This window comes from Octopus bimaculoides, chromosome 3 (genome assembly GCF_046866305.1).
Source record: "Octopus bimaculoides isolate indiv1 chromosome 3, ASM4686630v1, whole genome shotgun sequence".
Classification (NCBI taxonomy): domain Eukaryota; kingdom Metazoa; phylum Mollusca; class Cephalopoda; order Octopoda; family Octopodidae; genus Octopus; species Octopus bimaculoides.
This window is the reverse complement of record NC_142930.1, coordinates 162,574,127-162,590,325: the sequence shown is the minus strand read 5'-3', so window position 1 is coordinate 162,590,325 and position 16,199 is coordinate 162,574,127. Positions and strand designations below refer to the sequence as shown.

Sequence of the window (16,199 nt, the reverse complement as noted above, 5' to 3'; positions counted from 1 at the left end):
AGAGAAAAAGTCACTGCAGAGTTATGTCCCTTATAAAAACGAAAAACCCGTACAGATGTATATTTTAATATACGACTGGCACACTGAATTGTAATGGTTATGTTTAAAAGCCATCACTCATCACTCAAGGGACTAAATATCTGGTAGTGTAAGTGAAGATTGTGATAGCTCCGAGTGGAAAATATTTCACATATCAGTAAACAAATATTCAAAACACCAATCTAACTGAGGTGAGATGAATGAGACAAAGATGTCTTCTAGTCATCTCTTTACAAGAATTTGTAGAAATAAATAAATGTTTACAGAAAAAATATATAGCCAATAGAAATGTTGTGAAAAATGTTCTTTACCAAACTTCTCAACAGCTTTGAACATCAAAATGTTCACACCTTCAAATATTAGATTTCAAGACTAAATGACCAAGTGACAGGAGTGACCAACACAAGCTGATACAACTGTTTGTGTGATATATAACTGTGGTTATTCAACACCTGAAGGCTGGTACTGGATGGACCAGCAAGCAGTGTCAAAATACACAGATTACAGAAAGATTCTCATTGCTATTTGTGTAAGGAAAGGGAAAAGGAGGTCTGAAATGAAGACTGCAGAGCGAAAGGTTGCTAATGTTGTATGAGTATGCACACAACTTTATACACTTGGTTGTGTACACCAGATTCTATAAATTAGATTCTGCATGCACTGAAGTTTGTAAAACTTTCCCTCCTGAATGGGCAGAGAGAAAAAGTAGAACAATGTATTTATTTATATGTACAGGGTGGTTATAAAGTTACGCATCATCCTGCAATATATGAAATTGCTAACATTCTCTTTTTTTATCTCTTTTCACAACTGCAGATATTATTCACGAATCAATTCTCATTGGATGGAGGCAGATAATCAACAAGGTGGGGACAAGGTAATGGTGTGGTGTGGGATTTGGCACAATCAAGTAATTGGACCATTTTAATTTGAGGGCTCTGTGACAGGTGATTCGTATCTGGATATGCTTGGCAACAAGATGATGCTTCACATGCATTCACTTGGAAGGGGAAATCCTGTCTGGTTTCAGCAGGATGGAGCTCTGCTCCATTATGCATTACAAGTTTGTGATTTTCTGAATGAACATTTTCCAAGGAGATGACTTGGGTGTCACAGTTCAATTGAGTGGGCACCACGGTCACCAGATTTAACTCCCGTGGACTTTTTCTTTTGGGGCTACATTAAATCCCTTGTGATTTCTTTAAAGATTCGTGACCAAGGACATCTTCAAAGAATTGTTGAAGCATGTGAACAAGTCAACGGCAATGAAGAGCTATTTGAGAGGGTTCATCACAATTTCAAATTCCATATAAACTCTTGTTTAGAGCTCCATGGCCAACACTTTGAACATTTGTAATGGATTACCTACTTCATTGCTAATAAAGCATACATGATATTCCATGTGGCCACCCTGTATATAGTTGTTATATTCCTGTGTGAGAGAGAGAAAGGAAGGTTTGTGCAATGGCTGCAGGCAATGGTAAAAGTCAAAATTTCTCAGTCCCAGTACATCAACATAATTTAAGATATCTGGGATTTATATACAACCAAGGTGCCAAGTAAAATAACCATTAGTTTGGAGGTTGGTACCAAGTAAAAAAGCATCCAGTACATTCTGTAAAGTGGTTGGCATTAGGAAGAGTATTCGGCCATAAAAACCATGCCAATACAGACTATGGAATCCAGTGTAGCCCCTGCCCTTGCCAATTCCAGTCAAGCCATCCAACCCATTCCAGCACAGAAAACAGACATAATGACAGAAAACAAATAACAGACCACAAAAAAGAAATGTGGGTGGCTGGTTCTAACTAGCAAATACACTAAAGAGGTGTTTATTGCCAGAACAACTTATGTAATATCTAGTAAAACTAGATATTGTATAGATTCCCATGACGCTGAGGAAATTACTGATGGTTTGTATTGGCAAATAGCTATGAAAAATTCAAATAGTGAAATAAATTTTATGAGATGACGAAGAAGAGAGAACGTCACAGTATAAAAGTTATTCCTGTTTCAACTTTGTATCTCTATATCAAAAGCAATAAAGCAGACCAGAGAGACTTGCAGTCATTCCCGAGTTACTAGCTCTGTATTTAACCATATGAGCTAGTGTTTAAAGGTAAGTATAAAGACTAAGTCACTTTATGACTAAGCTGATTTTTTTAGAGAGAGAGAGAGAGAGAGAGAGAGAGAGAGAGAGAGAGAGAGAGAGAGAGAGAGAGAGAGAGAGAGAGAGAGAGAGAGAGAGAGAGAGAGAGAGAGAGAGAGAGAGTGTGTGTGTGTGTGTGTGTGTGTGTGTGTGTGTGTGTGTGTGTGTGTGTGTGTGTGTGTGTGTGTGTGTGTGTGTGTGTGCGTGTGTGTGTGAAAACCTAAGAAAGCCAGCTGTTTTTCCATTACCACTTGTCTATATCCAGGTTTATGTGTGACATACGTACACCTACGATTTGAAAGTATATTTAATATTTGAAGTATAAATCATCTTCTGAAGAATATTGCAAAGTCTTAAACATGAAATATATTTTAACATACAGAACCATTTAGTAAGCAAGCATCATTATGTGTCAAATGCCACAGTGGCTGTATGTGCATGTACACATACACACATCATCATCATTTAACGTCCATCTTCCATGCTGGCATGGGTTGGACAGTTTGACACGAGCTGGCCAGGTGGAAGACTACTAACTGTGGTGTAGTCTTTTACCTGGCTGGACACACACACACACACACACATACACTCTCTCTTGCATTCAGTATGTAAGGTGTAGTATATCAACCTCAGAAGAATCAGAGTAGGAAGACTAACACACACACACAGAATGATTGAAAAATGAAGCCTAATTCCAAAAATAAAATACATTCTACACATGTACTAAGTTCAGAATACGTATTCTTGCAGAGAGAGAAAGAGAGAGAGAAAGAGAGAGAGAAAGAGAGAGAAAGAGAGAAAGCCATGACTTAGTGCTACAAGTTATATATAAATGGTTAATGGGATAAACATTTATATTACACTATGAGATATGCATATAAAACAGCTAGAGAATAGCCTAACTCAACAAGGGTTAATATGACCTTTAGTGGTCCAGAGAATTTATATGCTACAATACACCAAATATTTTAACAATGTTTTAATACAATTCCTAACAATGGGCGCAGGAGTGGCTGTGTGGTAAGTAGCTTGCTTACCAACCACATGGTTCCGGGTTCAGTCCCACTGCGTGGCATCTTGGGCGAGTGTCTTCTACTATAGCCTCAGGCCGACCAAAGCCTTGTGAGTGGATTTGGTAGGCAAAAACTGAAAGAAGCCCGTCGTATATATGTATATATATGTGTGTGTGTGTTTGTGTGTCTATGTTTGTCTCCCTAGCATCGCTTGACAACTGATGCTGGTGTGTTTATGTCCCCGTCACTTAGCGGTTCAGCAGAAGAGACCAATAGAATAAGTATTAGGCTTACAAAGAATAAGTTGCTCGACTAAAGGCAGTGCTCCAGCATGGCCGCAATCAAATGACTGAAACAAGTAAAAGAGTAAAGAGTAATATTCAATTATAAATATACATCAGGTCTTTTTTTAAAAACATTGAATGGCTATGGGAGGTCAGTAGAGTAAAATAGGAATTAAAAGGATCCGTAAGTATAAAACAGTTGAGCACTACGGGTCTAACTGTTTGGTGGTCATGTGACTACTAAATTATGCGATTCACATGTGATGTGTGAAGATGAAGGTGCTGTTAGTTTATACTAGCAGACCATTTTGTTTTGCTTTCTGTTTGTCCTCTGAGGTCTACATAACTGTGGAGTCCAACCAAATGACACTCGGACATTGTAAGTCGTTTTCACTGTTTCCCTCTGGATATACAGGAATAGACATGGAGTTTAAAAAATACTGATTATTTGTAATGCAAATCAAGTTTAAATCACACCAAATACATATGCACAGGTTCAGTAATAGAAACAGGGAGGAAAATAGAACTCAAACCATGAGTATATAGAAATTGTTTTATTATTTTTGATTAGTTGAAGTTACAAAGTGACTCAAGGGCCAACAGTTTAGTGCATGGCACTTAAACTATTTCATTACACACACACACGCATATATACACACACACACATATATACACACACACACACATATATATACACACACACAAACATATATATATACACACAAACATATATATACACACAAACATATATATATACACACACAAACATATATATATACACACAAACACACACATACATACATATATACACACATATATATTTATGTACACATCTATCACTGTCTTGACCAGACTATCAGATGTTATACGGGTCACAATATGCTTCCTTACATTGGTGTAGCTTTCGAATGATGCCACCCCACTGGCCAGGCAGGCAGGCAGGCAGGCCAGCATCCCCCCTTGGAACATCAGTCTGTTACAGGGTTGTCACCCATTTACAGCTGAGCAGACTGGAGCAATATGAAACAAAGTGTTTTGCTGAAGAACGCAACGTACCACCAGTTCAGGAAGTGAAACCGCAATCTTGTAATCACGAGTGCAACACTAACCATTAAGTTATATGCTTTTCCCCCTCTCCCCACGTTTGTGTGTGTGTGTGTGTGTGTGTGTGTGTGTGTGTGTGTGTGTGTGTGTGTGTGTGTATATATATATCATCATCGTCAGCTAACATGCGCTTTCCATGCTAGCATGTGGTAGATGGTTTGACTGGAACTGGTAAGCCAGAGAGCTGTACCAGAATCTAGTCTGATTTTGCATGTATGCCCTTCCTAATGCAAACCACTCCAAGACTGTAATGGGTACTTTTAATGTGCCACCAGAACCGGTGCCATTTACATGACACCGGCAATGGCCATGACAACAAATTCACTTGGCTTGCCGAGTCTTCTCAAGAGCAGCATATCACCAAAGATCTCGGTCACTTGTCATCACCTCAGAAAAGCCCAACATTCAAAGATCATGCTTTGCCACCTCGTCCCTCGCCTCTGTGAGGCCCAGTGTGATTTAAATTTAATTTGCACTACAAATAACCAGTAAATACACTCCATGTATATAGTTGTCTACCAAAAGGGAAACTGAGAAGGACTCACAATATATATATATGGACTTTTCTTTATGTTTTAGTACAAAACCATAAACGCGATAATTAACACTTTTATGTTGGAAGTGTGTAGAGTGCTTGTATATGCTAATATGTCTAAGTTAAACAGGGATTACATAGATGAGAAGTGGTTTTGTTCAGACATCCAACCAGATGGTTCGATAAAATAATGACACAAGCTAGTTTTGCTGCATTTAACTTCTTAACTGAGTCAATAGAATGGGGATACTTGCAATAACATTCACAACCAACGATTGTCTGAGTTCAACAACAACAACAGAAACAATACCATTAACAACAGCAACAATAACAACAACAAATTGAGGAATTAGAAATAAGGAACATAAATGATTTCATAGGTCTGTTCAGAAAACAAACAATATACTTAACTAACCTTGACTGCTATGCAGGTGGCACATAGAAAACACCATTTGAGCGTGGCCATTACCAGTACCGTCAGACTGGCCCTCGTGCCGGTGGTACATAAAAAGCACCCACTACACTCTTGGAGTGGTTGGCGTTAGGAAGGGCATCCAGCTGTAGAAACTCTGCCAAATCAGATTGGAGTCTGGTGTAGCCATCCGCTTCACCAGTCCCCAGTCAAATCGTCCAACCCATGCTAAAGCGGACGTTAAATGATGATGATGATGATATATAGACACACACACACATATATATATATGCACACACACATATACATATATACACACATACATACATAGGAAGAGAGAGCTGGGGTACACAGGTGGCTGTGGTTAAGAAGCTTGCTCCCCAACCAAATGGTCTCAGGTTCAGTCCCATTGCATGCCACCTTGGGCAAGATTCTTCTACTATAGCCCCAGGTTGACCAAAACCATATCAGTGGATTTGGTAGATGGAAACTAAGAGGCCTGCCATGTGTGTGTGTGTGTGCCATTGCCTTGATGTCATGTGATGATTGCAAATAAACATCACCAGCTTGCAAGCAATGTCATTTGTTTCCGGTCTTTCATGTAAAACATGCCAAAGGGGAAATATTACCTGGCTTTGGAAACTGGAGAGGGTTGGTGATGGCATTAACTTGTAGAAAATCTACTTCAGCATGACCTGACCTATGCAAACATGGAAAAATGGACATTGAACTATGGTGATGCTGATATATATATATATATATATATATATATATATATCTAAGTATGTATAAGAACAGGGCTGTTGCTGGATCATATCTATATAATTATATGTATGATATGGAAAGGTCAGTAACTAACAGCCATTACTAATGCATAGAAACAATTGTTGAAATTTGTGTTCATTCCACCTTGTTTCATAAATTTACTTATGTTCTTTAGTAGCATTTTAACCAATATGGCTAAGACAATGTTGAAGCACGACCTTCAAACACAGGACACTTTTTTATTAAACTTTTAGCGAGGAGGAAGGAGCAATGACAAGGATACCTTACTGGATCCCTTGGAATCGTAGGAGAAAGGGAGCTATCCTCAGACTAGAGGCATGGATTGTGTTAGTAATAGAGTGGACTTCACTGAAGGCATCCAAGTGCCAGGTGAGGGTGCTAAACCAGGCAGTCAATGAAGCCTACAACCCACACATAGTTGAACTGGTATTAATAATGTATGTTGAGGCTGGAACACTCCTGGGCTAATTGCATGTAAGTGTGCACATATATACATACACAGATATATACATAAACACACATACTTATATAATTTGTTTATTCATTTAATTTTCATTTTCCCACACAATCCTATATACACACAAATGCACATACAGACATTTAAGTTGCTTATTACTAGCTTTTTCATTTTATAGAGAGTATATGTTTTAGTTTTAATTTTAATTTAATTTAAATTTCTGCTGAGATGTATATCTTTTCCACTATTAGAAGACTGTCTGTGTGTGGTTTGGGTGGGGTACATGAGGCAGAAATATCAAGAAATATTATGAAAAAAGAAAATTCGTTTTTTGTCTTCAGGTTTACATATACAATTGTGTTTTATATATTTAATGTTTATTATATTAATTTTAAGTTTTACAATAGTACAAGTCTGCACTAACCCTCTTACATAACAGCTATTAAAGCTAAGCCTAAACTTACAGAGCACCTATTATAGCTAAGTATAGACTATTAATAATGATCCATGTTAAAGAAATAGAGAATTTGCACAAAAAAAAAAATTCTCTGAAATATCAAATATGCTGCCCATTTTGTGATATACATCCTTGCCATCACAATTATTTTATGGCTTTAAATATTTAAACTAGATACTTCACATTATGAGTATTGTTCTCATATCTGAGACAGTGCTGCTGTAACACATCCAGAAAAGCTTTCATGGTTTGACTGCCATAAAGTCCCTCAAAGACTCCATCCTCAGCTCATAGGCGCACTACTCCTCACAAATAAGTAGGCTCGTACTATCTTCACTCAAACATTTCCAAGCCAGTTGTCCTTATTCACCCCACCACCCTCCTTACCCTTGATATATCTAAACCCCTCACTCAGGCCTCCTACATTAATCACTGCAAACAGTCCTGTCCAGAGTGTTGGTGGCCATCTGGAAGTACCTCCCAGCTTATGCCTTTCACACAGATGCCGACAGTGTTCAAGGAGAATATTAATGGCCTTAGTCACACCTATATCAGAAAGGATGCAAAGACTGTGGGCACTGCCCCTTCCTTGAAACCCAACAAATAAAAAACAACAGTTTTGTTACTTTGTCTTGTCTAGAACTGCAGTTCTCAACTGGGGCCAATTTGACACTGGGGTAGATGGGTCCATATGAGATTTTGTTAAAATTTATGCGGAATAAATTGGTCATACTCCTACAATGTACAAAATATTTTAACGATTTTTTCGATACAATTTGTAATAATATTTAATTATGAAAATATTACAGGATTTTTTGAACACTGAATGGCTCTGAGAGTCCACCCAAGTAAAATGGGAATCAAAGGGGTCCGTAGCTAAAAAATGGGGGAGAACTACTAGAACAATAAATATCTTAGCTCCATCCTCATTTTCCTCAATGATACAGTTATCGTGGTGACTGTCAATGATTCCCCAGGTACTCTTCATAAGTCCAAGTTTTTCTTTGGAACAAATTTCTGAATTCTATCAATGTTTTAAGTAAAGTGAAAAGAAATAGGTAACAGACAACATCATTTCTAGGATTCACAATAACAAATAAAACCAATAATAACATTAACCGGAATTTTTCATTCAGAAAATAAACCACGCCTCTGCTGAAACAGCAATGGACCAAGGAAATTTACTGTTTTAAACAAAACATAAGGAACTAATAAGAAAACATGACAAACCCTTAATGGTGACATTTTGAAAGTGGGGCCGGGTTGGGGTTTTAAAGATGTTTTTTTTAGAAAAAAAAAGAACAAAGCAAAAATGTTTCTCCAGGTATCTGTATCTTATTCCTCTTCTGACTAATTAAATATTGTGTGTACATGTGTGCGTGTATACATATATATATACATCACACACACACATGTATACATGTGAGTGCAGGTGTGTATAGCTGTATAGATTTTGCTATTTCCAGTATATATAGATGTTTTAGTTCTTTATCTTAAAATATCAAGTACTCTCATGACATAACATTTATATAACAATAAAATGTACCATTTATATACATACATATATATATATATAAATACATATATATATTACAATATTTACACACACACACACACACACATAGTTTTATATCCATTTTCCCAGATAGCATGGGTAAGCTGGATTTTGAAATGTGTAATATTAAGTACATTATAGAAACAATTTTTACAGCAGGATGTACTTCCCAGTCGTTGACCACAGATCACGTGTGTATGCAAATATACACATACTCACATACACATAAATATATAAAAACAAACACACACACACACACGAATATATATACACACACGCATATTTACATATTCCATGAAAACACATATAAAAGGTTATTCCACTCACAGCTGACATGTTACTGACTCAAACAAAACTTCACAAAGTGATGCAACAATTTAGAGCAGAGGTTCCCAAACATTTTGGGGATGCTGCCCCCCTGGCCACATTCGTAGCCCCCCCCCCCCCCCCCCCCAATCCCATTCCACAACTCACCACCACAAACCCTGACCACTTTCTGCAGGAAGTTCAACAACAGTATTTCACAAATAAAACTTTAACCCATAATTTTGTTGTTTTTAGACCCATCACCCCTCTTTTGGCCACCCCATTATCACTTCACTTTTCTTCAATGTACCCCTGGACCTTTGCAATACCTCCCCAAGGGGGCAGTATTCCCACTTTGGGAGCCACTGATTTAGAGCATCAAACTGTTAACAATGACAAAAATATTAAACAGACATGTTGACCTGGGAACTGGTCAACCTTCCAATAGGCCCCCACTGACATACACTATTACTGGTACAGCTCAAAGTGGTGGGTTGGCAGAAGCATTGGTGTGTCAGACAAAATGCTTTGCAGCATCTCTTCTGGCTCTTTACATTCTGAGTTCAAACTCCACTGAGGTCAGTCAACTTTGCGTTTCATCCTTTTGGAAGTTGGTAAAATACATATCAGTCCAATAATAGGGCGAGTGTATTTCAAATTGCCCCTACCCTCAAAATTGCCGGCCTTGTGCTAAAATTAGAAAGAATTGATTACAGTTTACCAATTAGCCTATTAACACATCCAACCTGACATTAAGTGTTCCAGTCTCACCCAACAGTAGCCTTCAAAAACTCTGGGCCAAGTTTATTCCTTTTCAGAATAAAATAAATAAATAAATAATTAAAAAAAAAAGTTGTTAACTCAAGCAAGTAATTCACTAATGATTACAGAAGTGAGTTCTTAGCAAAATACAAGACCTCAAAATTTATAAAAGAATGGGAAATGCAATGCTGTGATGTTCATGCCATTCATAGAGGCATTTGTGCCACTTAGGAGTTTAGATGTTGCTCCGGAACACTTGCAGTATCGGTGCATAGGTACTCAGAGTATTCGTCAAAGTATTTTAGAATTGGTTCTGTGAAAGACAAGGAATAACACAAATCTGAAATTATAAATTAAGGAGGCATGGCAGGGGAGGGAAGGGTGGGGTTCCCGTTTTTTTTGGGGGGGTTTCTTTTTTTTAAACGATAACACAGAAAAGAGAGTACAACACCTCACACACGTAGCTGTAGTTTAGGTTTAATGCCTGACATGCTTTTTGTTAAAAAAAATCTATGGTTTGAATCTGTTAGTCTCAAAACATTGGGTCATGATCATGTTAATCTCAAAGCAGTGTTAATTGTTGAGTGGCCTTCTTAATCCGGGTCAGCGTGCGGTTGTCCTGACTCTCTCAGGACGCTGATGCTGTAACATACTGCATGAAAAAAAAGGAAGTTGTATGGTCACCACCACGTTTGTGCTAAGAGAGTGTATGGCATCCTGTTGATCCTTGGGAAGTGGAGTATATATCCTGTTTAAGCCAAGTTGTTGTGTGAACAGGGAGCTCGGCAGAAGAATGGATCTCAGCCCATTGTCGCTTCAGCATCTGCAGTAATTTCTCCTCTTCTTTACCTTTCTGAAACAGAAGTCTCACACTAATTTCAGGAGGGGACACACGGCCCTGCAGTTCTTCTTTGGGACTGTAATATTCGAAAGAGGCATCAACATCTATTTCATCGTCTTCGTCCGAGAACACAAGTGTTAAACATTTAAGAGGTTCGGAATCGACAAGTATCCGCTTTAGGTATTCAATTTTACGTACGTCCAGAATGCGATGGCGTGGCTTGTCAGGCAACCCCCGAGCAAAATCTGGAAGAGGGTAGCTAACCAAATCCTCGGCAACAAGGCAGATGTGTCGGTTCGTTAAGATGACAGTTCGAGGGATAGCTTTATCAACTGCTTCAGATACACTAGCTTCCATAGGGATTTGGAATCCCAGAATGTAAATCCATATAAGGTAAGGAGTTTTGAGGTTTAGCAGGACCTGTTCCCTTGAGATATCAGAGATTATATACAAAATGTCTGAAATTGTTTCTTCACCAGGGTAACAAAAGCGGACCTTGCTGGGATGGATGTATTCACTTCCTTCTGTAGCAGAACGAGATTTTGTGACAAGGCTGTAGAAATCCATCTCAGAATCTGAAGGTGTGTCGGCAGAAGTAACAACATTTGAAGAGAGAACGGAGAAAGTCACCTGTAGAAAAATTTCGGTAGTTGCACAATCACGAGTAACAACAGTACAAACTAAGTCATCTGATGGTCCAGTAAAGCGTAAACATTGGTTAAACATACCTATGTTAACCTGGACCAGCTGAGACAGAGGAATGGTAATAAATGCTCGAGGAAGTTGAGAATGCTGGAATCCGCCTTTGTGTAGGATACCAGAACAATGGCTGTCCTCAGATTTTCCTTGTATCAGATGATCGTCAATGGCTGAGTCTGATTTGTGACGATAGTGTGTCATCCATGTGTGCTTGGATTTAGGTGGTAATTTCACTTTCGTATCAGAAATACAATAGACTGCCCTGGAGGTGAGAACTACTAACGATAGAATTTCTTGATCTGGGTTTCTGTAAGGAACAACATCTGCCCAAACAACATACATCATCTCCTCATTCTCAAAGCCTATGTGAGCAAAATTCGTATGAAAAAACTGTATCAGTTCGTAACCATTCATTTTCCCGATACTTTCTAAGCAAGGAGATCGAGACTTGACTAATTTGTACGTCAAGTTACACTGTGTTAGGTAAGTCAGTTGTTCTTCACATGGCATTGTGAAACTTGGTCTTCTTACATCCTGCACACTGACAGGGGTTTTTAGGGAACTAGATGAATTTGGAGAGGAAACGGTCAAGCTGGAACTGTGATTTATTGTAAGGCAATCTTTGGTTAAAACTATGTCATCGTTAGTTACAAGCAATTTCTTACATTCAACATCATTATCTTCATTAGCTCCTTCGGGTTCCTGGCGTGCAGCTAAAGACAATCTATTGACATTCAGTGCTCGAAGACTTGTGAATTTTTCTAAATACTCATCCCGTGTTTTTGCACTAAGAAAATGTAGAGCAAGACATTCCGTTTTCCCTTGGCAATTGAATTCCATTGATAGCGGATGAAGTTCATATCTGACATTATTCAGAATCTCTGGAAAACGAAGTTGTTTGCTGCCATTTGGACACCATTTAAAGCTTACATTTCCACCTGCCATGATAGGGTAGTATTTAAGAATTGAATGTTTGTTATTCTTCTCGACAGCATCGGAGTCAGGATTCTCACTGACAAAACAGTCCGTGTTAAAAAAGAAATCTTCTGTTTCCACGAGGTACAAATAATTCTCAGATACAGCCAAAGTATGCCACGTGGCATCATAAATAACAATGGCAGTAAATGTTATTTCTGAAGAATACAAACCTTCTTTTGTTTCCACATTCTCAATCAAATCTGAAAAATAAAGCTGTCCTGAAATATCAATAATTTTGGGAACTTCTTGATCAGTGTTGTTTTGGTAGCATTTTTTCAAAATATCGGTAAAGGTTTTAATTTGAGGAGATTCAACTTGGTAGAGAAGGAAAATCCCGCTGGGACCAACAAAAGATTCTTCGAGTTGAACAACATTGTGGCTGATAAGAATTCGTTGAATGTTACACAAAGGAAGAATGTAATATGTTGTAGTATGAGGAACTCCTGGAAAATCCTGGCTGTAACCATCAAAGTGTTGGATGAAAATGTGTTTCTGAGTAAGTACAACACAAGTAGGGTTCATAATGGTTGGGTGTGTGTACTGGACAGCGTAGCTCCAGAACAAGTATTCAACGTACTCGCAGATTTCTCCTTTCCGCTTTGTCTCGTTGGAACCAGTCAAATTTGAAATCAACTTTGTACAGAAATTACAGTTCAGTACAGAAGGAAGATGTTCAAATTTGAAAACATAGCTTTTGACCTCTTGGGGAAAATCTTTCGGCCGTTGTCTGAGAAAGAAATAAAACAGAATTAGTACAGGTATAAATAAAAGCAAAGGGGTGGGGGGTGCACATGAGGGAGAATGTGTTTCTATCTCCCTCAATGTGTTTCAAAATGAAATGGTAAACAAAAGATACAAGAGTCTGTGTAGGGTTAAGAGATGCAATAGTTGAACATATTTAACTCAAAGATTTTTTTTTGGTACTCTCACATGTATTCTATGGGGGAGAACTAGATTTAACAGAATAATACATGGAACGAAACTGCAAAGACAGAACTCTGAAGTCTTTATTTTATAGGAAGACAGTGGCCATGACACTTAACAGAGAGCAAGTGTGAGAGAGAGAGAGTGTGTGTGAGAGAAAAAGTGGCATGCAGCAGAAAGAGAGAGAGAGAGGGGGGAGGGATAAAGAAAGAAAAAGAGAAGCATTTCAAAAATATAGGCATAAGAAGAGAGAAAAAAACACCATATCTATCTATCTATATACACACACACACACACATTATATATATATATATATATATATATATATATATACACATGCACACTTGATTTGTGGGTTAACAAAGCTACCATTGGTTTCATGTGGAGAGAAATGTCAACAATTATCAAGCCTGCCACATGGGAGACTGGTGCTCATCGCCATCTTGGATGAAAAGACGAGGTCATGTGAGATCACGAGATTTGAGAATAAACAAATATATACACATATCAAGGCGATATGCTAACCCACAAATAAAGAATGTTTGCCCACTGATGCAGTGTTGAGCACTCAGTCTCACTGCTTGATATTAACATAAATATATATATTTATATATATATATGTGTGTATATATATATATATATAAACAAGTGTGTGTGTGTGCGTGTGTGTGTATTCATTCATTCAAAGAGTTCACTTACAGATGTTGTTTCACCTGCGGATAATTTGGTGGTGAAGGGTTCTGAATGCAGTCCAGTTCACAGCTGGAGTTACTGTTGTCTCTCTATTAATACAACAACAACAACAATAAACATATTTAGTTTACAATAAAAACAACATTGATAAATGAAACATAATTATATTTTATGCCATCTTCTGTAAGTAATCATCATGACTAATTCATTGCCTATCCAAAATAACATATTAGAACCAGAATACAGTTCTATGTTTAAGAGATGAGGAATTCTGTACACTATTTACATTTGACGGATATTTGTCCTCATCTTGTTTAATGTTAACACGTTTCATTTCGGCTGATATATCCTCCAGCCTTCATCAGGTGTCTTGGTGAAATTTCGAACCTGGGTTCTCACCCCTAAAGTATTTTATGATGTTATTATTATTATTATTATTATATTATGCCCACGGGCATATGACGTAGTAGTTAAGAGCGCAGGCTACTAACCCCAAGATTCCGAGTTCGATTCCAAGAAGTGACCTGAACACTGATGATGATGATGATGATAATAATAATAATAATAATAATAATAATAATAATAATAACAACATCAAAAAATACCTTAGGAATGAGAACCCAGGTTTGAAACTTCCCCAAGACACCTGATGAAGGCTGGAGGGTATATCAGCCGAAACGTAGTGTTAACAACAAACAAGATGAGGACAAATATCTGTCAAATGTAAATAATGTAAATAATGTATAGAACCATAATGTTCTGTAACAATGAGGTACATCACACCTCCAGAGTAAGATGTGGCATTCACTGTGATACATCACATCTGCCATCAGATGTTAAATGGACAGTGGTACAGTAGGTTATTACAGCTACTGAGGTTGATCATATGCCTTCAGTAGGATGTTATCACTAAGGGATATATCACTTGTCCATCAATTAATGATGTTTGTGACCTCATAATACTTAGTTACAGTTAAAGAGGTACGTTTGCTGACACAGAGGCTTTTAAAATGCACATCAGCTGACACAGTGTCACACACGTTTAAATAGGTACATCATCAGATGTAGTAATACAAATGCTTAGAGAGGTACGTTTACAGAATTGCATCAACTGAGACTGTGATATTAGAAGTTTAAAAAAAAGCACACAGTTAACCAATCTAAAGTAACACCCTAACAACAACTAGAAAACTAACTGTAAATTTACTGATAATTGCTGCAGTAATTCATCTGAAATAATGCTTTCTCTTCTCTCTATCTATTTACTTGTCTCTGCCTCTTCTTCTGTGTGTGTGTGTGTGTCTATTCAATCAGGTACCTGATACAATCTCCTTTTAATCCAACATCTGTATACTATCCAGAATAAGATGTATCTTATTGGTCTGAACTAAAGAATCAAATTCCTCCTGTACAAGACTTAAATAAACCATGCAACACTAAACACTGAGAAGCTGACCAAAAGCTGTATTGCTTTAGAGAACCCCAGATATGAATCCATTTTATTCGTACCCACCATATTCCAAATACTAATGACCCTCAGCTACCATTGTCTGCATCACACCATCGATGAATCAAAAGTTTCCCCTTGCCATTCAAAGGCTCATTGCTATAATCATAAAGTAGAAAAAAATGACAAAGCGCTACACTTCACCAATATTGCAGTTATGTCAATGGATCAAGTGAAGTGCTGAAACTAACACTTGTGCTACAGTTATTTATTGGGCCATGAAGTTGTGTTCCAACAAACTCACCCTACCCCAGAAAGACTGATACTTGAAAAGCATCTCAGTCATGATAGCACACATGCACAGAAGTAACACACAATGACAAATCCCTCTGGTGCTCATAACCAATCCTTCTTGCAACGATGTAGATCAAATTGACTAATATGAAAGTCATGAATCTTTATGAACCTAGTAACTACAACAATGCATTACCTAAATATTTCAGTTAATTTTCTAAATAATCAACAATTTAAAGGAAGCAAGAAGTAAAATAATTGAAAATTATAGATTATAGTAGATATTGATCAGGTACTCAGAATATGAATTAAGGTGGCGAGCTGGCAGAAACATTAACGAGACGTGCGAAATGCTTAGTGTTATTTCGTCTGCCACTACATTCTGAGTTCTAATTCCGCCAAGGTCAACTTTGCCTTTCATCCTTTCAGGGTCGATTAAATAAGTACTAGTTACGCACTGGGGT

General features: G+C 37.7%; 2 protein-coding genes across 24 annotated transcripts in view; one reads left to right on the top strand and one right to left on the bottom strand.

The window, feature by feature from the left end:
• Positions 1-1,037, top strand: part of LOC106883996 (phospholipid phosphatase-related protein type 1) — a 212,906-nt gene extending 211,869 nt beyond the window's left edge. Inside the window, exon 9 of one of the 2 annotated variants that reach the window (XM_089349933.1) lies at positions 856-1,037. In XM_089349933.1, coding sequence (XP_089206059.1) covers positions 856-897 — 42 coding nt within the window. In that variant the 3' untranslated portion in view covers positions 898-1,037. The remainder of the gene's footprint in view (positions 1-855) is intronic. The other variant, XM_089349932.1, reaches the window with a different exon arrangement.
• Positions 1,038-9,691: 8,654 nt separating this feature from the next.
• The window catches only part of LOC106884027 (nischarin), a 71,549-nt gene continuing 65,041 nt past the window's right edge, over positions 9,692-16,199 (bottom strand). For 21 of the 22 annotated variants that reach the window (XM_014935210.3, XM_014935231.3, XM_014935220.3 and 18 more), the window contains 2 exons: positions 14,001-14,083; positions 9,850-13,104 (listed from right to left, as the gene is read on the bottom strand). In XM_014935210.3, the coding sequence (XP_014790696.2) occupies positions 10,557-13,104; positions 14,001-14,083 (2,631 nt within the window). In that variant the 3' untranslated portion in view covers positions 9,850-10,556. Of the gene's footprint in view, positions 13,105-14,000; positions 14,084-16,199 lie in introns of all 22 variants that reach the window. The other variant, XM_089349914.1, reaches the window with a different exon arrangement.